This window comes from Cervus canadensis, chromosome 24 (assembly GCF_019320065.1).
Source record: "Cervus canadensis isolate Bull #8, Minnesota chromosome 24, ASM1932006v1, whole genome shotgun sequence".
Classification (NCBI taxonomy): Eukaryota; Metazoa; Chordata; class Mammalia; order Artiodactyla; family Cervidae; genus Cervus; species Cervus canadensis.
In genome coordinates, this window is record NC_057409.1 from 6,498,185 (window position 1) to 6,520,195 (window position 22,011).

General features: G+C 53.6%; 2 protein-coding genes and 1 long non-coding RNA gene across 4 annotated transcripts in view; 1 reads left to right on the forward strand and 2 right to left on the reverse strand.

Moving 5' to 3' along the window:
• The window catches only part of TCEA3 (transcription elongation factor A3), a 43,135-nt gene extending 39,749 nt beyond the window's left edge, over positions 1 to 3,386 (reverse strand). Inside the window, exon 1 of one of the 2 annotated variants that reach the window (XM_043444768.1) lies at positions 3,147 to 3,386. In XM_043444768.1, coding sequence (XP_043300703.1) covers positions 3,147 to 3,215 — 69 coding nt within the window. In that variant the 5' untranslated portion in view covers positions 3,216 to 3,386. The remainder of the gene's footprint in view (positions 1 to 3,146) is intronic. The other variant, XM_043444767.1, reaches the window with a different exon arrangement.
• A 103-nt stretch (positions 3,387 to 3,489) lies between these two features.
• LOC122426113 lies at positions 3,490 to 6,265 on the forward strand. Its single transcript, XR_006265122.1, has 3 exons — positions 3,490 to 3,689; positions 3,969 to 4,101; positions 6,070 to 6,265. It is a non-coding gene; the product is annotated as an uncharacterized LOC122426113 (long non-coding RNA).
• Positions 6,266 to 7,559: 1,294 nt separating this feature from the next.
• Positions 7,560 to 22,011, reverse strand: part of ASAP3 (ArfGAP with SH3 domain, ankyrin repeat and PH domain 3) — a 47,159-nt gene continuing 32,707 nt past the window's right edge. The window contains 21 exon segments of the mRNA XM_043444993.1: positions 7,560 to 8,933; positions 10,283 to 10,341; positions 10,344 to 10,372; positions 10,917 to 11,142; positions 12,000 to 12,195; positions 12,324 to 12,431; positions 12,524 to 12,591; positions 13,212 to 13,327; positions 13,487 to 13,572; positions 14,759 to 14,936; positions 15,123 to 15,217; positions 15,434 to 15,567; positions 15,649 to 15,839; positions 15,960 to 16,008; positions 17,878 to 17,965; positions 18,283 to 18,352; positions 19,510 to 19,619; positions 19,802 to 19,888; positions 20,062 to 20,137; positions 20,555 to 20,640; positions 20,872 to 20,983. Coding sequence (XP_043300928.1) covers positions 8,859 to 8,933; positions 10,283 to 10,341; positions 10,344 to 10,372; positions 10,917 to 11,142; positions 12,000 to 12,195; positions 12,324 to 12,431; positions 12,524 to 12,591; positions 13,212 to 13,327; positions 13,487 to 13,572; positions 14,759 to 14,936; positions 15,123 to 15,217; positions 15,434 to 15,567; positions 15,649 to 15,839; positions 15,960 to 16,008; positions 17,878 to 17,965; positions 18,283 to 18,352; positions 19,510 to 19,619; positions 19,802 to 19,888; positions 20,062 to 20,137; positions 20,555 to 20,640; positions 20,872 to 20,983 — 2,239 coding nt within the window. The 3' untranslated portion in view covers positions 7,560 to 8,858.

Consider the following 22,011-nt stretch of genomic DNA (forward strand, 5'->3'; position numbering starts at 1 on the left):
GACTTGGAAGCCCAAGAATACTGGAGTGAGTAGCCTATCCCTTCTCCAGGGGAGATCTTCCCGACCCAGGAATTGAACCGGGGTCTCCTGCATTGCAGGCGGATTCTTTACCAGCTGAGCTATCAGGGAAGCCCCATATTGATACAATACAGTATAATAAATGGCCTCCAGACCATACATGACCGAAAAAAGTAATAAAATAATAAGGAAGTGATGACTCTGGAGTATTTATGACATTTGTTTTTAACAAAATTTAATTGTAAGCATACAGTTTAATGTTAAAAACAATTGCTGTATTTAACAACTGGCTTGCAAAATCCCTGAAAGTTCAACAATCAGCATTAAGCCAGTTCCAGCTCACCACTGGGTGTGGGGCCTGTGTATGTCACACTGTATATATAACTGGGTCATGTTGGAGAACAGCCGTGAGCGCCAGTTGTAGCTGGACTCACAACGCCATGGGCAAATGTTGCCAGGCACGTCTTTCGGCATGCATGTATGGGACATGCAGCCAGCAGTATCTCCAGTTCAGGTGGGGAGCTGCTGTGTGTATGCTGCTCAAGGACTGGGCTGACGGAAAAGTCTGTTCAGGTTTTTCCCAAAAAAAGCTGTCATGGAAACCCGAACGAACTTTTTGGCCAACCCAATATAATGTGTCTATTTGTCTTTGTGGGATGACGTCTATGTCACAACCCGTCTGGACACGTAAGTGCAGCTGTTTGCTACGTTTATAGCTTTGCACATCGGGGTATAGCTTATGGTGCACATGCACACGTTTAAACATGCGTACAGTTGTCTTTGTGGCTTTTTCTGAAAATACAATGGTCTGTGTGTCAGTCACGTCAGGGTCAGGAACCACATCTGTCATGCAGTTATTTATGTTCACAGTTGCTTGTTTACACAGTGTGTGGCTGCATGTAGTTATGTCTGTGTGTGTAATCGTGTGGTGTTTTACTATATGTTTGAGGCTGGTACAGTAGGTGTGTGCTCACAGCATCTGACAAAAGCCCTAAGTTGCTGGGACTTCAGTAATTGGCAGTAAACCCCGGGTCTGAGCTGCAACGTGGAAGATCCGTCTTCTTACAGGAAGTGTGTCCTCTCCCTAACCACCACTGGGCGGGCCCACTTTGGCTCCCAGAACAGGCCCCACCTTTCTAGGTTACATGCCCAGAGCTCTGTGCCCACCCAGATGCTGCCAAGAACCCAGGCGCAGACGTGGCTGCAGACCGGCTCTGTGCTCCAGGGACCCTGTGGCCAGACTTGCATCTTTCCCTGGAGAGAGCTCTGGGTACTTCCACAGGACTCCTCGCCAAAGGACACTATTTCTTCTTCCCATTTCACAGAAGAAGAAATCCAGGGCTAGAGAGAGAACGCAGAGTGGTGGGTCTACAGCCATAAAAGGAGTGAGGGGAGGCCAGGGCCGGTCCCTTCCTCCTCAGCCACTCTGCCTTTCTCAGGTCTCCTAAGCTTCCCACTCCTGCCCTCTCACCAAGAGGCCTAGAATCTCCTGGCCCAAGTTGGGGGCTAGCAAGGGGCAGGGCTGGGACAACTTGTCTGATTGAGGTGGAATCTGGTTCAGGAGACCCGGGCTGGGCTCTGCCACCTCCAGCTGAGTCTGATGACCTGAGGCTCAGTTTCAACTGACTTTGGAGCATCCTGGAATGGAGACTCCTTAAAATCTTCAGGTTTCTGCATTTCCTCTGGCTGAGCAAAAGCAGGTGTCACTCTCTGAGCCTTCCCAAGCACCAGTCCAGATCATCCTAAGGGTTTCACATCTCTTCCACCCTCACCATCACCAGCAGAGACAAAAAAAAAATCCAGTGACAATCCTTCCCAGGAGATAGGTCATCTCATCTCACAGATGAAGAAACTGAGGCTCTGGTCTTCATATGGACACCAACTCAATACTGCCCATGTCTTACTTGAGGGCTCCCTGTCACCCCATGGGTCCAGCAACCCCTCCCTTGTCCCTGCTCTAAAGACACCCTTAGGGTCTGGCATTTTCCTGAGCTTCTAGGATTACAGAATATGTTGGAAATGCAAGTCCTGCTTCCGAACGTGCCCTTGGATGGCAGAAGGAGGAGGGTCCTGGGACAGGGTCGAAAGGGAGGGGGGTACGGCCTGCCAGGCTACCCCCCGCTCTCACCCCACTCTGGGTGACTCCCAGCCCTCCCTGTCCCAAGGCCAAGTTTGCTCGGCTAGGAATCGGGCGGCAGCCAACTTGAGGCAAAGATCACGGGAAGGATCAAATATTAACTTCAAGCCGGCCCGCGCTAAGGGCTCCGGGCACTGAGCGCTCAGGGGTACGAAGGGAGGGCCGCCAGCCCTGATTCCCCTCAACCTCCGAGCTCCGCTGTCCCCGCCGCCGCCGCCCCAGCGCCCTGGCCGCCAGCCGGTCCCCGCTTCCCCCGCCCGTTGGGCCCCGTGGGCGCAGCGGCTGCCCGACACCTGTTAGGCCCCCGCCCGGGGCCCGGGCCCCACCCCGCGGCCAAGGAAAGGGAGAGTGGCCAACAGCTCCTGAAGCCTCTAGCCGTGCGGTTGCGGGAACCCAGGCCCTTGGCTCTTTCTGCGTCAGCTCCACTCCCGGGGTGCGGGGTAGACACGGCTCAGCACCCCTCATCAGTTCGTTTCTTCCCGCTTCTCAGAGTCACCCAGGAGTTCTTTCCACCACTATCTCCGGGTCCCCCTGTCCCGCGGTCACCACCGCTCCCCCCCCGGGCTTTTGCACACGCCGAATCCAGGGGCTCCGAGAGTCCTTTTCCAGCTCCTGTCTCCCATTCTTTCCCGGGCCCCGTACGACCTACCCGGGGGCCCCCAACCCTGCAGGTCCAGACGGACGTGCACAAGAAGCCTTCGGGTCTTCCGGGGCTGGCTCGGTGCTCCCCCAACCCCCACCCGACGCCCCTCCCCTCCACCTCACCCCCGGCGCCCCGGGGCCACGCACACGCCCACCCTGAGATGCCAGTCTTCCCCCCCGGGGCGCGGAGCCCGGCCCCAGCCGCGCCTCCCTCGGGTCCCGGAGTATCGCGCGCGCGCCTCCTGGGCGCCCGGCCAGCACGCGCCCCCGGGACTCCTCGGGGCTCGCACGCGCCGCGCCTCCCCCGGGGTGGGGAGCGGGGGTTGAAGCCCGAACTCTGCAGCCTCACCGTCTTCTTCCTGGCCACCATCTTCTCCAGCTTCTTGGCGATCCTTAGCAGCTCCTCTTCCTGGCCCATGTTGGCCCGCGACGCCCGGCGGGGCTAGGGGCGCAGGGGCCGCAGCCGGGCTGCGGGGGGGCCGGAGGCGTAAAAAGGGAGAGGGCGCGCCAGCCGCGCGGGCCCCAAACACACCCGACACACACGCCCGGCGGGGGCGGGGCTCCCCCCACACCCCCCACCGCGGGCCTCCCGACGTGGGGGAGGGGCGGCGTGCACTAAATATAGACTTCAAGGACTCGCCCGGGCAAAGATTGCCCGCGCCCGCCAGCCCGGCCTCCCCGGGAGAGGGACAAGGCTGCGAGAGCCTGGCTGGTCTTGGAGGGGCGGGGTGGGGGGCCTGGAGCGGAAGGAAGATCTGGGAAGAAGGGCGCCCGGCGAGTGGGGGCAGCCGTCGGCCCCTGGCCCCTGAGAGAGGCCATCGAGGCGAGGAGGGCTCCTCTCTGCAACCTTTGCAGCTCAAACCCGGGGCACCTAGTTCGCGCCGATATCCAGGTGGAGGCAATTTGGTATACTCGAATCCCCTTCTTTTTGCATGATCGTGAAATCCAGTTCTGTCCCATCCCCGTTCTCACTCATTGGTGCACACGGCCTGTGCACATGTGTGTGTATCCAGGCCCACCGTGGCCTTCAGTTTTGTATGTTGAAGCGAGGTTTTGCATTTCTGGTCCCACAACTGCACTTCTAGTGAGGGTGAGGGCTTGGGAGACCCCTAAGTGCGCCCGACTTTGAGAACTTTGGGTCCAGTTGCATGAGTGCCCTTTATTTATTCAGGGTCTGCACGCTGCCTCCCCAAGGAGATTGGGTCTGGAAACAAAATTGTGCCCCCACAGCTGTGCACACGTCCGTGTTCCTGTGGAAGGACCCCTCCAGTGCCCCCAGCAGACCCACATCCCTCCCTAAACCAGTGAGTTTAATTAATAGAAAATGATCTATGCGTGTGCGCAGTGTGCGTGTGAGGGTGTTTATGGGCCTGGAGGGGAGTCAGGAAAAATGGTTCACAGTGTGTGCGGTGTGGGGAGTTGTAGCTGGGGGTGTTCAAAGGAAATCTCGAGACTTTCCTGAGAGAACCTTAGAGAATGGATGACAGAGTGAACTCATCTGGCTTCTGATGACAAATTGAAATTAAAATAGCGTGATCACAGTTCAGGCATACAAATATGGAGTTGGGTGGCCACTGAGGATCTGGTATCAGACACATTTCTGCACCATTCAACGCTTGAACTTTCAGGACTTCCCTGGCAGTCCAGTAGCTCAGACTCTGCTTCCACTGTAGGGGGCATGGGTTCACTCCTTGGTAAGGGAACTAAAATCCCACACGCCATGTACTGTGCAGCCCAATAGAAAAAGAAAAAAAAAAAGATTAAACAAAACCCTTAAGCTCTCTTTGAGCTGTCTGAGCTCCAAGAACATCACCAGAGTGCTCAGAACAATACCTGCCAGCTGCAAGCCTTTTTGTCTCAAGGTCTCCCCTTGTAATTATGCAACCATTTTGGACCGCAACCAATCTTTACTTCATAAGCACCTTTACTTCTGTCCAGCTCCAATTGTAATTCCTGATAAACAGCTCATGTAACTGGCTGTAACTTTGCCATTTTCTCCTTTATATGCCTGCCCCATTTTGAAGTCCTGCAGAACACAATTCATGCACTTCTCCAGGACTACAGAGCTAATAAAACCCAAACAAACAAACTTTTCTTCCCAATCAGATCTCCATTTCTAAAATTGGGCTAAAACTTCTAACTGCTGCTGTGTGACCTGGGACCAAGGTAGGAAGGGGTGGGTTTTTCACTCATTCAACAGATACATACTGAATGTCCAAGCAACGAGCAAGACAGATCCAGTCCCAGCAAGCTTGAGGCAGTCTCTGGATAAGAAAAACCTTAAACAAATATGGACACCATCACTTCTGTGTTATCACAACTTGGGTAAGGGTCAGAAAGAAATAGAGGATACATTACAGACATATCTAAGGGGTTTTATACCATTTGGCGTGTCATGTTCTCTAAAGAAATGAAATTTAAACTTTGGGCAGACGTGCTCAGTGGGAGTTAAGGGGTTGGAGGAGAGTGTTGAAATAAGAGAAGAGGGACTTCCATGGTGGTCCAGTGGCTAAGACTCTGTGCTCCCAATGCAGGAGGTCCAGGTTCAATCTCTGGTCAGGGAGCTAGATCCCATATGCCACAGGTAAAAGATCCCCTATGGTGAAATGAAGACCAAAGATCCTGAGTGCCACCACTAAGACCCGACTCTTTGTGACTTCATGGACTATAGCCCACCAGGCTCCTCTGTCCGTGGAATTCTCCAGGCAAGAATACTGGACCCAGCACATCCAAATTGATAAATATTAAAGAAAAGAGAGAGAGAAAACAAGAAACCTTCACTCATACATGTATTTATTGAGCGCCTACTAGGTGTCACGCACTTTTAGCCTTGAACATCCTGAGAGGTACAAGTCAATTCTGTTGGAATTCCAAATGTGCAAAACTTATGGAAGGGAGAGTGTTTGGCCTGTCAGGGTTAAAGAAACCGAGAAACTGGTGTGGCCATAGCACAGAGGTGAGAGGAGTGTGCAGAGAGGGAGCGGCCTGATCATAAAAAGCACTAGGAGCCACTTTTAAGAGGTTAGACTGAACAGTCTTGACTAACCCCCAAGCAAGCCCCTCTCGGTTGAAGAGAGCTGTCTGCAATTACATAGGACTGGTCATTTTTTAAAAAGCCCAGTAAAAAAGCCCATAAGAAAATCTTAAAAAAGATTTGAGTTTCCTCAAATTTCTACCCAAATCCCACTGTGACTTGAGTGACATCAAAAGAAGCCAGGACTTTCATCAGGGACGCTGATGAAAACATCAAGTCCTACCCTTTCTTTGTACAGATGGGAAGATTGAGGCCCAGTGAGGGCCAGGACTGCACTGCTCAACCGTTATCAGTCGGTACCCACTACCTCCCCTCTGCCCATCCATCCACCTTGGAGGTCAGTTCAGTTCAGGTCGGTCGTGTCCGACTCTTTGCAACCCCATGGACTGCAGCACACCAGGCCTCCCTGTCCATCGCCAACTCCTGGAGTTTATTCAAATCCATGTCCATGGAGTCGGTGATGCCATCCAACCATCTCATCCTCTGTCGTTCCCTTCTCCTCCTGCCTTCAATCTTTCCCAGCACCAGGGTCTTTTCAGATGAGTCAGTTCTTTGCATCAGGTTCCTGAACACATCTCTGACAGCTTCCTGCATCTGACTGAAGGCTTCAGAGCAGCCTGGAAGTTGAGAATTAGGAACTGGCATTCCTGGAAAGAACCCCTGAACCGGTGAGAGACTAGAGTTGGTGGTAAATACACCAGTTCTTCAGTCTCCATGGGACAACTTGAAGACATGTTCTAATCAATACAGTCTGTCAGCTGTTCCCTTCACTTCTCATGGTGGTAACTGCTCAATAACACACTCTTTACTGCTTTTTTTTCTTCTTTTTAAAAATATTTATTTATTTATCTGGGGGACTTCCCTGGTGGTCCAGTGGCTAAAACTGTGTTCCCAGTGCAGGGGGCCAGGGTTGGATCCCTGGTCAGGGAACTAGATCCCACATGCCACAACTAAGACACAGTACAGCTAAATAAATATTTTAAAAATATATTTATCTATTTATTTGGCTGCCTTGGGTCTTAGTTGCGGCAGGTGGGGTCTTCGTTGGGGCATGCGGGCTTCTCTGTAGTCACTTCTCTCTAGTTGCGCGTGGGCTCTGGAGCTCAAGGGCTCAGTAGTTGTAGCGCGCAGGCTTAGTTGCCCTGCAGCATGTGGGATCTTAGTTCCCCGACCAGGGATGGAATCTGCATCCCCTGCCTTGCATGGCAGTCTTAACCACCAGACCACCGGGGAAGTCCCTCCTTCACTGTTTTTTGATCTGTTTCACATCCCTGCTTCTTCATTGTGCTTCCTGGGACCACCTCACAAATAAACTACCCTCTCCAATCCTTGTCTCGGGAGATGAAGTCAAACCAGGGACTATAGCAGAGCTACATTGTAGGTCTCCAGACTCCCAGTCCAGTGCTTTCCCTCACACCGTGGTTTCCCAGCCTCGGCACTATTAACATTTTGGAAATTCATTGTTTTGATGGGCTGGCCTGTGAACTGAAGGATGTTGAGCCTCAGCCCTGAACACTAGCCACTAGATGCCAGCATTGCCTTCCAGTCGGGAACAGTAAAACATTTTTCTGCCTTGCCATATGGCCTTGGGGGGAGAATCACTCTGGTTGCCATCTACTGCTCTGCACCAGGCTGTCTCTTTTCCAAGTCTAGAGCAAGAATTCCAAGCCCTAAGAATCTCTCCCCTTCCCTATGGCTCTTTAGAGCACATAAATGAAACCACTGAAATTTACTCTAAAAAATCCTTTATTAGAGATGAGTGAAATAATAACAGATCTGAGATGAATAAAACCAGTCACTGGGGGCTCTGAAGACAACCCTGCTCCTGTGGGATCACAGACCAGCCGGGTATCCAGGGTAAACAGCCCAGCTTCCCTGGCCAGGCTGCCACGTTGGCCATTGGCATCTTCCAGCCTCCCTCGCTTGTCCCCGTCCATCCCTGCCAGGACCCAGTGCCCACAGAACTGATGTGTTAGAGGCTGATGATGGCTTAGGTGTATCTGTTTTCCAATATGGGCCTGAAAGCGATGGTGGGATTTCTGGTGCTAGGAAGCAGAACCTTTAAGTCTCCACCCTCCATTTCTATCACTCTCCTTTCTCCTTTCTTGGCCCTCTGCTTCCCCTGAGACTGGAAGGCTCCTGAGCTAACCACGAGAAACAGGAGAGAAGTGACGATAATCATCCTAGACCATGCCTTTCCTTCTGGCTAAATCAAGGAGAGTAGGCAAATCGGGGGTGAGCCCTACCCTCCCTCCTGGCTGGGGATCTAGCAGAGGTTCACAGCAAGGCTGTGCTGTCCCTCAGAAGGAGTGATATTCAGAATATTTATTTAACAGTCAGTACAGCATGGGCATTGACCACCCAGGATGGATACAGGCTGCAGACAACTGGAATACCATTCGGGTGTAAGTCAGCTGATTGTCAGTCTGCCCCTGAGCCCAGAACCATCCTCTGGAATGGCCCTGCCCATTCCCAGGCCGAACTCTTGGGACCAGCTGCTGGGAAAGGGACCTCAGCTGCAGGACCTGTATCTTATTCTTGTGGCCTCTGCAGTGCCTGGCCCAGGAATAGACAAAGAGCCAGAACTCAGTCAAAGAATCCTAGGCTAATGAATGACTGAGAAGACAGTCCCTAGTCTGGCAGAATCCCTGGCCTACAGAATGATGAAGGTGGGTTAGAGTCCCCCAGACTGATGGAAGAAATACAGTCCTGCTCTGATGAAAGATTTAGGGTTCTGCAGCTGGAGCTAAGTCAGGAGCACGAGGGTCCAGACGTAGGGTTCCCTTGTCCCTGGCAGGTATGAGATAGAGGAAAACAAACCACCATCAGCCCTAACACGGAGGGCCCAGTGTTCCTGGCAGGGGCATGGGCTCATGGCAGGGAGGAAGGCCAGCCACAGAGGCACAGGGACAGAGAGAACCCAGGGCGTGAACACCTCAGCTCCTCAGTCTTAGGGGCTGAAGTCCTAGCTCTGAATGCTGGGGTTCAGCACAAGGGTGGTTCAGGCATGCAAGAGCCAGCAAGGAGCTAGTCCTGCAAAGACTGCACAGAACTGGGCGGGAGAACCCCAGTCCTCGAGCCGTCTCCTTCAGGGAAGCCGACCTGGGGAGAAAGGATGAAAATCGACATCTTCTAAGCACTGGGCAAGGCAACCCACTGTAGTATCCTTGCCTGGAGAATCCCACAGACAGAGGAGCCTGGCAGGCTACAGTCCATAGGGTCGCAAAGAGTCAGACACGACTGAAGTGACTTGGCACGCACACAAGCACTTATTATATCCCAGCTGTTTATCTCACTCAGTTTCAAACAGTTCTGTGGTAGGTAAATGAAATCATCGTCAATGAAATACCCAATTTTAGAGAATGAAACTGAGGTTTGAAGAAGTGAAACACCACTTCTCCAAGACCTCCACACACCAAAGCCCAGGTCCTTATTCTCACCTCTCAACAACGGGCATCAAGCGGATAATGGACGATGATGGCCATAGACACACATTCGTGACTGGTGCCTGCCTGCCTTTGGTGGACTGAGGATGACGCTTCCCCAGAGAGAGCCAGTTCCTCCCATCCCTTACTTTCAACGTAGACAACTGATGCCATCCCTGGTGAATCCCCAGGGGAACCAGGAACAGAGGTAGCTTCCTTCTTGGCAAGCTTGCCTCTGTCCTCTGCCCACCCCCAGGCTTCTCATCTAAAGATGTGCGATTGTTTGAGACTCTGATTCAGCAGGAAGAGCTGGATTAACTCTTGCTGTGCTATCATGGCAAGAGGATGATAGCACTTCCCTGAATGCCTAGAAGTTTCAGCGGATTCCAGGAGACTCCTGTACAAGGGGAGAGTCTGGCAAACCAAGGGCTGGTACCCTAATCCTACCCTAAGCCTAATCCTAATTAGCCACCTAATTAGCCATCCTAATCCTACCTCGTCTGCAGGGAAGCAGTACCTCTTCTCAGCGATCAGGCTGGCTGACACTGCTTTGCTTATCCTTCCCTGGGGAGCAGCCAGAACTTGGGCCTTGTCAGCTCTGCCACCTCTCAAAGCCTCAGCTCTCCCCAACTGCCCCCATCAAGGGCTGCAGCGGGGGAGGAGGAACAGGAGGAAAGGGACTGGTCAAACAACTGCCCCCAGTGCTGGAGAGAGATCTCCCGCCCTAATACACTCACTCTTGACCAACTCTGCCTCTCAGGCACCCTGTTGTGCATGCATGCCTGCTCAGTCGCTCAGTCGTGTCCGACTCTCTGCAACCCCATGGACTATAAGCCCACCAGGCTCCTCTGTCTGTGGAATTTTCCAGGCAAGAATACTGGAGTGGTTGCCATTTCCTCCTCCAGGGAATCTTCCCCACCCAGGGATCGAACCCATGTCTCCTGCATTGGCAGGTGAATTCTTTGGCACTTCGTCACTTGGGAAGCCCAGGCATCCTGTCCCTACCCTGCAAACCACATATCCTACCATCATGTTCCTTCCGGGTACAGGCTGCCGGGCTGAGGGACACTCTTCCAGGCTCCGCCCCCCCGCCGATAGGAGCGCGTGCTCTCGGAGCTGAAAGACAAGGACAGGCCAACGTGACCCCTGTGCCCAGAGAGCCCCTTGGAGCTGGGGGAAGAGGCTCAGGCAGAGAGCGGGGCTTGGGGCTTGGGATGGCTGGGTAGTCAGTCCACGAGGCCCCCAGGCCGAGTCCATCACAGGCCTCAGAGGCCTGGAACTGACCTCCACACTGGAAATTTCCCTGTGTCTACTCCCCAAACTCCGAACTGAAAGGGTCTGCAAGGAAGGGAGGACTGGATCCTGGGTTGGAGGTGGGAATAGAGTGAAGATCCCACTGTGAGCCCCCAGAACAAGTACACAGGTGGGATGAGGCCTTCACTCTTCCAGCCTGAGCCCTAGACTTGGAAGCAGATGTGTGAAGCGGGGAAGAGGTCCAATCACCCTCCACTTAAGGTCTAGCATTTCCACATCGTTCATGGGCCTCAGAGCTGGGAGGCAGCTCAGGCGTCAGGCAGACACCCTTTAGAGGTGGGGAAGTAAATAAAGGCTCAGAGAAGTCTGAAGACTTGGCTATGTTGCACAGTGGGCTTTCACCAACCTGAACCTGACAGGGGGATACATCTCTGCAGGGGAGGTTCCAGATGTCAGGCTGGGGCGGGAGGGCCCTGGGAGCTCGCAGGGGCCCTCTTCAGAGCTGGGTAGGATTTCGTTGGGACCCCCAGGTTCCACGGAGCTTGTGAGGCTGGAGGAGGAGGAGGCTGGGCTGCTCAGGTTCTCAGAGGCCCCAGGGGACTCTGAACTCAGGCTGGGGATTTCAGAACGATCTGAAATCAGAAGTGATAAAGCCTGTCTTCATCACTTACTCAAAGGAACTTCTGACCTTGGGGATCTATCATGGTTCTCTCCCAAATCCGCCCTCCCACCCTGGACCCCCCTCCTCCCACCTCTCCAGCACTTAACTCTTCCCCATCACACTTCAGTATCATGGCTCACGCTGTTCATTCCTGATGGCCAGAGCCATACTGACTCACTGTTTTGATGCTGGTCACACCCTCTCCTCAATCTGGATTCTCCTGCTCATCCATCAGGCTCAGCTCTGATGCTGCCCCCTCCAGGAAGCCCTCCTAACCCCCGCACCAGTCCCAACAGGATTGGCTCCCTTCCTCTCCTGAGTTTCCAGAACAAGCTTGTTCATTCATTCAACCAACAGTTCTTGACAACAGCCAGGCACTGTGCTAGGTGCTGGAGAAATAGTCAGCAAAGCTTGCTTCTTTTCTTTTGGGATTTATGTTCTATGTCACACTATGCATTTATATTATAATGACCTATCTTCCAGTTCTTATCTCCCTCTCTAGTCTGTGTCTCAGTAGACCCCAAGGGACTTGAGATACAGTGGATGCTCAAAACATTCTTCCCTCTCTTTTATTAAAGTGAAGCACTGAGGAGTCTGGAATAAGACATACCTGGGTTTGAAGCCCACATCAGGGTTTAGCTGTGGGATCTTGGGCATGTTACTTAACATCTCTCTGCCTTTACCTGTAAGGGGGAGATGATAACCCCTACCTGCCAGGTGATAGTGAGGATAACATGGACTAACACAGCACTCTTAGCTCACTCCCCCAGCACATAGCAGGCCCTCAATGAAGGGCATCAGAGCATTTTTCTGGGCAAACAACCATACCTCCGCTGGCGAGTCCCACACGCCCTTGGGCCATGGTCCGAGAAGGGTTTTTGACCGGCAAAGGTGGGGGGCAATCCTCACTCTGGCTCTTAGGGGCAGCTGGTCCCAGGCTGGTGATGGTCTCATAGGTCTTGTTGCTGATGTCCAGCCTCCCACTGGTCCAGCGGGCCTGGGCTGGGGGCTTCAGTGTGCAGCGCTGCTGGGCCAAAATTGTGGTAGGGAAGATAGCCTTGGTTCCCCACGCTCAGCCCTGCCCCTCCTCACATCAGGGCCCATCTGACTCTTCCCTTGGGCTGTCTGGAGACCCGAGAGGCTAGGACGCACCTTCTCTTCCTCATCCTCCTCACTGTCAGAGCCAGGTTCTGTGGAAATTCCCCAGGGGTAGTCCAAGTGCAAGGGGAAGGTGAGGGTCCCGGCCTGAGCCTGCTCCAGCTGCCAAACACAAAGCCTTTGTGGCTCAGAAGGCCAGGGGCTCAGTGGAGAGAGAAGGGGTCAGGGACTCCCTCTCCCTCCCTAGATCTCACCAGGTTCTCACACTCCTTGTGCTGCTTCTTCCTGGCTATGTCCAGAGCCGTCTCTCCTGCCTCGTTCACTGGGAGGGATAAAGGCAGGGGTCATGGTTAGGGTCAAAGAGGCATTACAGCTTAGAGGTTAAGATGAGTCTTTGGAATCAAGATTGTCTGGGTTTTAATCCTGGCTCTGCTACTTCATGGCTGTGTGACCTTGGACAAGTGACTTAACCTCTCTGGGCCTTAATTGTCTCATCTATAAAATGAGTATGATACTAACTACTGATGAGGTTGTTGTAAAGATTAAATTAGTTAATGTACATAGAAAACCTGGCACATTATCAGGTACACATTAAATAGTAAATTGTAGCTGTTATAAGCACTATTATTCAGAGTTAGTTAATGTTTATTTGACTAGGTACTTTCAGAAACATTTTATTTTATCCTTTTAGCAGGTGTTCTAGGTCAGTGATCTCATTCCCATTTTACAGATGAAGAAGCTGAGGTTCAAGAGATGAACAGACAAACCCCAACATCACAAAGGTGGTCAGAAGCAAGCCAGGATTAGAGCCCAAGTCTGTCTACAAAGTGCATTTGCAGTGCTTGGACTCTGCAAGTGCTCTATGTCTGGGAATAAGGCAGGAAGTCCCCCATTGGGGTAGTCAGGAATGGGGGGTTGATGGAGGAGTTGTCAGAGCCCCACCTGTGGCCACCGAGGCTCTCCCTTTCAGCAGCAGCTTGAGGCAGTCGAGCTGGTTGTAGAGGGCAGCACAGTGGAGGGCGCTGTTGCCATCAGCAGCCTTGGCATCCAGGTGACCACTGCGGGTGTTGGGGGGTCAGGGAGGTAGGAAGGGAACAGACAGGTGAGGGGGTCAGAGTCAGGGGGAAAAGAGGGAGAGGAGAGGAAGGAGGAGATGGGGAAAAGAGGAAGGAAAGGGGAGTATGAGGAGGTGGGCAGATGGGCAAGAAGGTTCTCACCCATTTTGGATGATGAAATCCACCAGGGGCAGTGAGGCCTGGTTGGCGACTCTGATAGCCAGGTGCAGGGCGAGCTCTCCAGGTGCCTGAATACATGTCCACACCTCTGAGTTTCCCCCAGTTCACCTGCCCCCGCAACATTACCCTCTTGAACGCTTGCTGCCCCCTGACACCTCCAGATATGAAAGGGCCAGAACCCCAGTGAGAGGAGACTGAATGGGGAAACCTCAGGTTTCGGAGTGGGGTGCAAGGCCATTCCTTCACTCCTTCCTTCAGCAGTTCCACCTCCTCCTCCTCCAGGAGAAGGTGTTTCCCAAACTTGGTTCCTGGCCCTGCACTCCTCTCTGCTCCTCCCTCTCATGATCCCCAAGACCTCAAATAACCTTGAGCTCTCAGCTCTCATTTGCATGTAAGTTGCTCCAAATTCTTACCCGTCTAAGTGCTGCACCCACCCTGACCCCTGGACAGCCCCACCAAGATATCAGGCAGGAGGCTCAAAGACAAGGCGCCCAATTTTTGATGTCCGATTAGTGTCCATTTAATCTTCCAAAAGTCTTGTGTTATCCTTTCCTTCCCGGCTCACGTGATGTTTGTTACTGGAGTCACCAATGCGATGGTCTTCCCCTGCTCTGATCTCACCACCCCTACCCATCTCTAAGGCTTTTCAAGAAAAAAAGAAAAGATTCTACCATTTATTGCACATATATTATGCACCAGGCCCTTTCATACATGACTTAATTCTCACCTCAACCTTGTGGGTGCTGTCATTAACCTGTTTTACAGATGAAGGAAAAAAGACTCAGAGAAGTTAAGTAACCTGCTCAGGAGCACACAGCTAGGAAAAGACAGAGCCAGGATCTGGCCTCAAGATTGCCTGACTGAAGCTGTGCTCTCTCCCATTTACCCCTCTGATGGGCGGGGTTTGAGCAGATGTGAGAGAGGGGCCCGGGCTTCACTGGTGGCTCAGATGGTAAAGAATCCACCTGCCAAGGCAGGAGAGCTGGGTTCGATCCCTGGGTCGGGAAGATCCCCTGGAGAAGCGAATGGCAGCCCACTCCAGTATTCTGGCCTAGAGAATTCCATGGACAGAGAAGCCTGGTGGGCTTGAGTCCATGGGGTTGCAGAGAGTTGGACACGACTGAGTGACTAACACACACACACACACACATACACACAGAGGTGGGGGCAGGGGGAGTAATAGCCAGTCCTGGAGGAGGACAGGATGTGCTAATTGTGTCTGGGTTGTAAGTGGTCCTTGGAGAAGGTTCTCACCTGCCCCTCGGGCCCTGTCAGTGGCTGTCCAAAGTCTTGCCCATTAGCGAAGGCCTCCAGCACAGACAGGAGATCCCGGTTGCAAATGGCTGTCCAGAGTTTCTGAGGCTCGGGCGTGGACCTCCGGGCAAACCTGTGTTCCACATACTTGGCCACAATATACTCCCTGCGGGCGCTCCTGCCAAAAATAACCGCGGGATGTCAGAGCAAGGACTGTTTCCACCCGGCTGACCCTTGAGACCATCCCACATGTCCTGGACTCTTCCAGCCCAGAGGCTCCTCTCTTTCCCCAGACTTCTCCCTGGGTTCTGGGGAAGCAGAATTTCCCCGGCCGGCATCCGCCCCCACCTGAGAATCTCCTTACATGTCACTCTCAGCTGAGGGTTTAGGGCCGCCGTGCGAGGGCAGCTGGGCCTCCATGACCTCATTGAAGCGAGTGTTTCCGATGTTCAGGGCCAGCTGAGTTCGCGGGAAAGTGATAGGGTTGAGATCCGGAGCTTAGGACAGCACCCACCCATGAAAGACTGAGCCTCCAGAGGTCCCGCCCCTCAGCCTCCCTCCTCGTCCAGGCCCCGCCCCTGACCAGCCTCTTTGGGGATAAAGCGGCCCAAGCCCCGCCCCCTAACCAGGCCCCGCCCTGAATCCCCGTCTGGCCCCGCCCCACCCCGCCCTCACCAACAACTCCGAGGGCCCCAGCAGGTCCAAGGTAAGGGACTGCATGCGTGAGAAGCGCACGCCCAGCTCGCGGTGGACGCCCGAGCACTGGATGCAGGTGAGCACGCCCAGGTTGGTGCTGAGCCAGGTGGGGTCTGCAAAATAGAGCCACTCGGGCCTTAGAGGCGTGGGCCCCGCCCCTCCGCTTCCACCCGCTTCTCCTCGCCCCGCCGCACCTGCAGCCCCGCAGTCGCAGCACTGGCCATTCCCCGGCCTGCTCTCGACCTCGGCGATGAGCAGTTTGGTCAGGTCCTGGGGCTCCCCGTCCGGCCCGGCGGCACCCCAGGGCCCCGGGCCGCTGCCGGGCTCCCCGAGGAAGGCACTGCTCAAGGCTTCGTCCTTGCAGTTCTGCAGCACTGACACCCACCTGCGGAGCCGGGCGAGCCACAGCGTGGGTATGACGCCGCCGGTGCTGGGGGGCTTCCGCATCAGGCCCGGAGGCTGGCCCCCGCCCCCACCCCCAGGCTGGCCGTGCGGGGGCACTCACGCCTCACACTCATGTTCGTCCTCCGCCTGGAAGTGGTACGTCCTGTTGTCTGTGGGGAGAGGAGAGGTTGTCTGGGCCACAGGGATCCTGCTGGCCTTACCTCCCTGGGCCCGGGAAGGTCTCATCCCAAGTGCTGGGTCCAGAGGGAGCTTTTGTCCCTGAGGGCCAGGCTCGGCTAGGCTACCAGGGGAGGGTGATGACAGTGGCCAGCAGAGGGGGCAGTTTCTCAGCAGTCTCCTTCAAAGTCCAATTCCACCCCTCTGTGTGAACCAGCTTCCAGGGTCAGGCGCCGTTTCCCAGGGCACAAGACCCCCCTCAGCCCACAAGCAGAGTATCCTCTGAACATACAGCCACCTTCCCACTCAGCCCCAGGTCCACAGCCTCCCTTCTGGCCTTCCTGGCCTGTCACCCCCCACCCCCCAGCCTGCACCAGCTGCCAGATGGTTGGGCCCAAGGTTCTGCCCTGATCACGCCATTTCACTGCTCCAAGGTCTCCTATGGCTCCCTCCTTCCAGGAAAGAAGGTCCAAATCTTTAAGAGGTATTCTCAGGGACTTCCCTGGTGATCCAGTGGCTAAGAATCCACGCTCCCAATGCAGGGAGCCCAGGTTCGATCCCTGGTCAGGGAACTAGATCCCACCTGCTGCATCTAAGACCTGGCACGGCCAAATAAATACAATAAATAAATTAAAAAAGAGAAAGTCCCAGGCTTCGTCTCCCACTGCTCCTATGTGAACCCTGCACCCTGGCTAAACTGGTGGGTCCACCCTCCTGCTTCCATGCCTTTCACCACACCGGGTCCTGTCTCCCGAAATGTCCTTCCCTACACATGACGTTCTGGGTTCTTCAAGGTCAGACTCTAGAGCTCTTTCTCCCAGCAGCCTTTCCTGATTCCCCCAGGCAGGGCAGGACTTCTGTCCTCTAATCTCTGAGGGGGCTCTATCTGCACCTCTCTTCTGGACACTGCCCATCCTGTTGCAGTCCTGGGTCTCCACATCACACCCCTGCCAGGCAGAGCTCGCCAAGGATCAGATCTAGGTCTTTCTCAGCCTGTGCTGGCCCCCGTGAGATGCCTGTCACCAAAGACTCCAAACGATGAAAATGGAACATTTTTAAGTAATAATAATTTTGAAAGCCAAATTACCCAAATCCATTTAAATGTTTTACAGAAATAATCATATTCAGAGTGGTGTGTAGATATATTTTGGGCTTCCCTGGTGGCTCAGTGGTAAAGAACTGCCTGCCAATGCAGGAGATGAGGGTTCAATCCCTGGGTCGGGAAGATCCCCTGGAGAAGGAAATGACAACCCACTCCAGTATTCTTGTCTGGGAAATCCCACGGACAGAGGAGCCTGGTGGGCTACAGTCCATGTGGTCAGAAAACTATTTAGTGACTAAGCATGCATGCATGCATGTGGTGCATTTTAATCTTTAATGTGATATAGGGTGAAGCCTTTAAATAGCCTGTCCAGGGCTTAAAAAGTTGTATGCCTGTAGTAGGCTATTTGATAAACACTTGGGGCTTCCCCAGTAGCTCAGTGGTAAAGAATCTGCCTGCAGTGCAGGAGACCCTGGTTTGATTCCTGGGTCCAGAAGATCCCCTGGAAAAGGGATAGGCTACCCCCACTCCAGTATTCTTGGACTTCCCTGGTGGCTCAGCTGGTAAAGAATCTGCCTACAATGCGGGAGACCTGGGTTCGATCCCTGGGTTGGGAAGATCCCCTGGAGAAGGGAAAGGCTATCCACTCCAGTATTCTGGTCTGGAGAATTCTAGGGTTGCAAAGAGTCGGACACAACTGAGTGACTTTCACGTTCACTTGTGGAATTGGACACAGAGCCCTAATTGGGGCCTCCCAGGACTGACTGGTCTCTTAGAGAAGCCTTGGCCAGTTGAGGTGTAGGGGGCAGGGACTACTCACGGGTCACCAGGTCGAAGCACTTTTTCTCCTCGGGATTTGGCCTTACTTGGCATGTCAGCAGGGTCAGCTTCACTGGGGGCCGGTTTATCTGTGGGAAGTTGCAGATGGAGGATGTACAGTTACCCTTTGGGCCTCCCAAACTCTGAGGCCTTAGTTTCCCAATCTGTTAAATGGGCATAATAATCGTGTTCCAGTTAATGTCTCCCCTCTCCCAGCATCTCAAGGATGTGGAGGGTGGACCAAGACCAGCCTGGGGGCTTTGGAGCCCATCCTTCCTCCTGCAGGGGGTCTCCAGCTCCCTGGATCCAGGTTCACGTCTTAGAGGGAGGGCTTGTCACCTATCTGTTCTGAACACCAGGAGGAGAGGACCATCATGCCCTCAGACCCCCACCCCCCAGGCCTCACCGTGCTGTGTGAGATGGTCAGGCAGCCATACTTGACTCCACACTTCCTTTTCTGCCAGACTCTTCGAATTCTAGGGCCCAGAGGGATAGAAAGACCATCACCCAAGGCTCAAACCTAATATCAGTGAACAAGGTCCTGGACCAGGTCTCCGACCCCACCTGTATGACCTCTAGTCCCACTTCTTTACCTTCTCAGTCCCCTGACTCCGACCCCTACACTCCGCACTCCCTGGCTCCCTTCTGATGAAGGAGACACAGCCCTGCCCTTAGAAAGCTCCCAGTCAGAGAGGGGAAACAGCCCCACTCCCTGGGAGTCTTTATTCTAAAGGGGACCATGTGACCTTGGCCCTCTGAGAGCTTCCAGTCTGATGGAAGAGACACAGCTCGCAACCTTAGGGACCTCCTAGTCTGAGAGAAGGAATAGGCTCTTGACCACGAGAGATGAATTATGGTTAAAGACAAAGTAAGATAAACACTGAGACTCCCAAAATAAGATGGACTTTCCAGGTGGCACTAGTGTTAAAGAACCCGCCTGCCAATGCAGGAGATATAAGAGATGTGGGTTCAATCCCTGGGTCGGGAAGATCCCTTGCAGGAGAGCATGGCCACCCACTCCAGTATTCTGGCCTGGAGAAGTCCAGGGACAGAGGAGCCAGGCAGGCTACAGTCCACAGGATTGCAAAGAGTTGGACACGGCTGAAGCAACTTAGCATGCAAAATAAAATGAGCAAATCCATAGTCAAAGCTACTTAACACTTTTCCTATAAGAGGTAAATATTAACTGGTTTAACCAAGTTATTTTTCTCTGATGAAAACTGACTAGTTAGTAAAAAAATTTAATGAATGAATCCCATAAAGGCTTTTGCATTTACAGCCTGATTTTTGTTTTTCACATGAGGGAGCAAGGCACAGCCAACATTTTCATGTCCAGGCATATTCAGTATATTACAACGGTTAAGAGTGAGGCCATGAAAAAAAAAAAAGAGTGAGGCCATGGAGACTGCCCAAAAAGTGTTTGGTGCTGCTATTCTCCTTCTTTACATTAAGAACTGCAACGTTCAGCAGAAGTTCATGAGCCCAGGATTCTGATGATTTTGCACTGCAGCATGGAGGGCCCTGGAACCCTCAACAAATAATAGGAACAAGCCCTTCAGGCACCTACCTCAACCCTATCATTTACTCTCTGTGTGGCTTCGGGCAAGTTACTTGAGCTCTCTGAGTCACTTACCCATCACTTTTCTTGTACAAAAAGCCGACCTTCTCTGTCCCAAACTGCTTGTTGCCTTGGTGCTGGTGGATGCTGTAACCACCTCCTGAGTTCTTCCGGCTCAGACTCTCCTGTTGCTTGGACACATGAAGGAGACCTCAGGGCATGTGGGGCAAAGAGCCCTGTTCTACAGGAGTCTCGTTCAGGGAGACCTTTTCAAGGGGACCCTGTGGGGTCTTCCTTTCTCTCCCTCCCTCCAGGGTGGGCCTGGGTGGGGGGTGGGCACTTGTTCGGGGATGATTTGGGGGCTGACCTCTCTGCTCTCGAGCTGCAGTATCCCTCGGAGGGAGTCCCGGAGCTGGGTCAGCTTCTGTAGCTCCTCCTCCTGGGCTTGACGCAGCTATGGGATGAAGGGCAGGACCCGGTTATCAGCTGGCAGCTGTGCCAGGCACGGAGCTCATGCCCAGAGCAGCAGCCTCGCTCTCTCGGCAGGAGCCAGCTCTTCCACAGCCACAGACTTTCCCAGGAGGACAGAGGGCTTGACTACACACTCTGGGGTGCAACCCGACTTACTGTGTGTACCGAGGCTGCCAGCTTCTCGATGAAGGGGGACAGGCTCTGAGCTGCCTTCAAGCCATCTTGGAAAAAGCTAAGAGTGTGAGGCCAAGCACGGGACCAGAGAGAGCGAGAGAGATGAAAATGTGAGATGAAGTATGAGAGGAGGAGCTCTAAAGATCCCAGGGCACCTGGGGGTGGTACAGTGTGATGGTCCAGATCCCACTTTCTAGCTATGTGACCTTAGTAAATCTGAGCCTCAGTTTTTGCATCTGTAAAATGGGAATAATATCAGTAGCTGCTCACAGGGGGGTGTGTACAGTACTTAGTGCCCAATACTTGGTGAACATTCAATAAACAGCAGCTGCAAAAAGCATTACCAGTGAGGTACATTCACATGTAGAAACTTCGAGGGTCCGCCAGACACTGGGGATGACCCTGTTCTGGGTCGCCTGAAGGGTTAAGGGGCAAGAGACTGTGGGGATAGGGGTGGGACATGGGGGGAACCTACTTGTGCTGAGCGTGGAAGAACTTGATGAGGCTCTGTAGGAAATCAGGGCCTTGCTTCATCTGGCTCTCCCCGGCTTTCAGCAGATACTGGGGAGAGGGCAGGGCAAAGCGTGTGACATGAGCAAGACAGAATCCTGGGGACAAGAGCCTGCTGTCTCCATCCCAGGCTAATCCTTCTGGCCAGGACTGAACCTGGGTGACATCTCAAGGGCCATCTGGCCAGGACCTGGGCTAAGACTGTGACTGGGCCCCTGAGGGTTCAGGGATGTAGACTGGAAGGCACACCCCACCCCGCCCTCGCCCTGGGGCCCCCCTTACCTCACACATGTGCAACTGGAAGACGCGGCGCTCTCTTTGCGTGTCCTGGGCCACCTCCCCGGTGCTCCCTCCTATCACCTTGGCTCGGTCCCTCTCCTTCTCCAGCCTGGCCCTAGACCCCAAGGAAAGAGAGGCCTGAACAACTCTCCCTAAGCCCCTGCGTGTCCCATCATCCCTACATGCTGCTCTCTGTGCGGGCACACCAGGTGAGGGGGACCCTCCTTTGTGCCAGCTCTTAGGGGACAATGGGCAGCAAGGTGGATGCAGAGAACCTACAGGCGGGCAGCGGGGAAAGACATGAATCAAATCACAGCCTTGCAGAGAGTGAGGGGAGAGTAAAATGGGCATCCAACCTCATCTGGCCTCTCAGGAAGTGATGCTGGAGCTGAGATCTGAAGTCTAAGGAAGCTAGGGCTGGGTGGGAGGATCAGACCACGTGACAGCCTGGAGGCAGGAGAGATGGGGCTCAGCAGGGATGGAGGGAGGTGCTTCTAGGTGCCAGACCGCACAGGGCCTGATTCGGACCTTGCTGAGGTTCTTGGTCTTTGTCCCAAGAGCAATAGGAAGGAGTTAAGGGTTTCTATGCAGGGAGCGGATGGGCTCCCACAGCGCCAGGTGGGATTGGGATTAGAGTTTGCTGGAAGGGATTTAGGACCATGGGGGTTAGAAGGCACCACGAGGTGCCTTCAGTCTTCTGAACCACAGAGCTTCCATTTAGAGCTTAGAAAACCTTGATTCTTTTCTTTTGTAGGTGAAAAAAGCACTTCCCACCCTGTAGCTGAGAGTAAGCGGGGCCTTCCCCTACTGATCTCAGGATTGGTGGTTTCCCCTGTTTGGGGTTGGGTGGAACTGTGGGCAAATAGTTTCCTGGAAATCCCACACCCATTAGACCACCCACTCCCAACCAGGAGAGTATTTCCACACCTGGGGCTGGACGCATGAGCCTGTGTGAAGGAGACAACTTGCATAAGTTTTGCTTCCAAGTGAGTGTCAGAGAAGACAGACGTGGGATAACCTTACACCTGCATTACTTCCCCTCTCTAAGCCTCAGTGTCCACACCTGGAAAATGGGGCTTTTTATCTGTACCCAGATGAGATAAAGGATGCAAAAGACTTAACACACAGAAGACACCGCAGCTG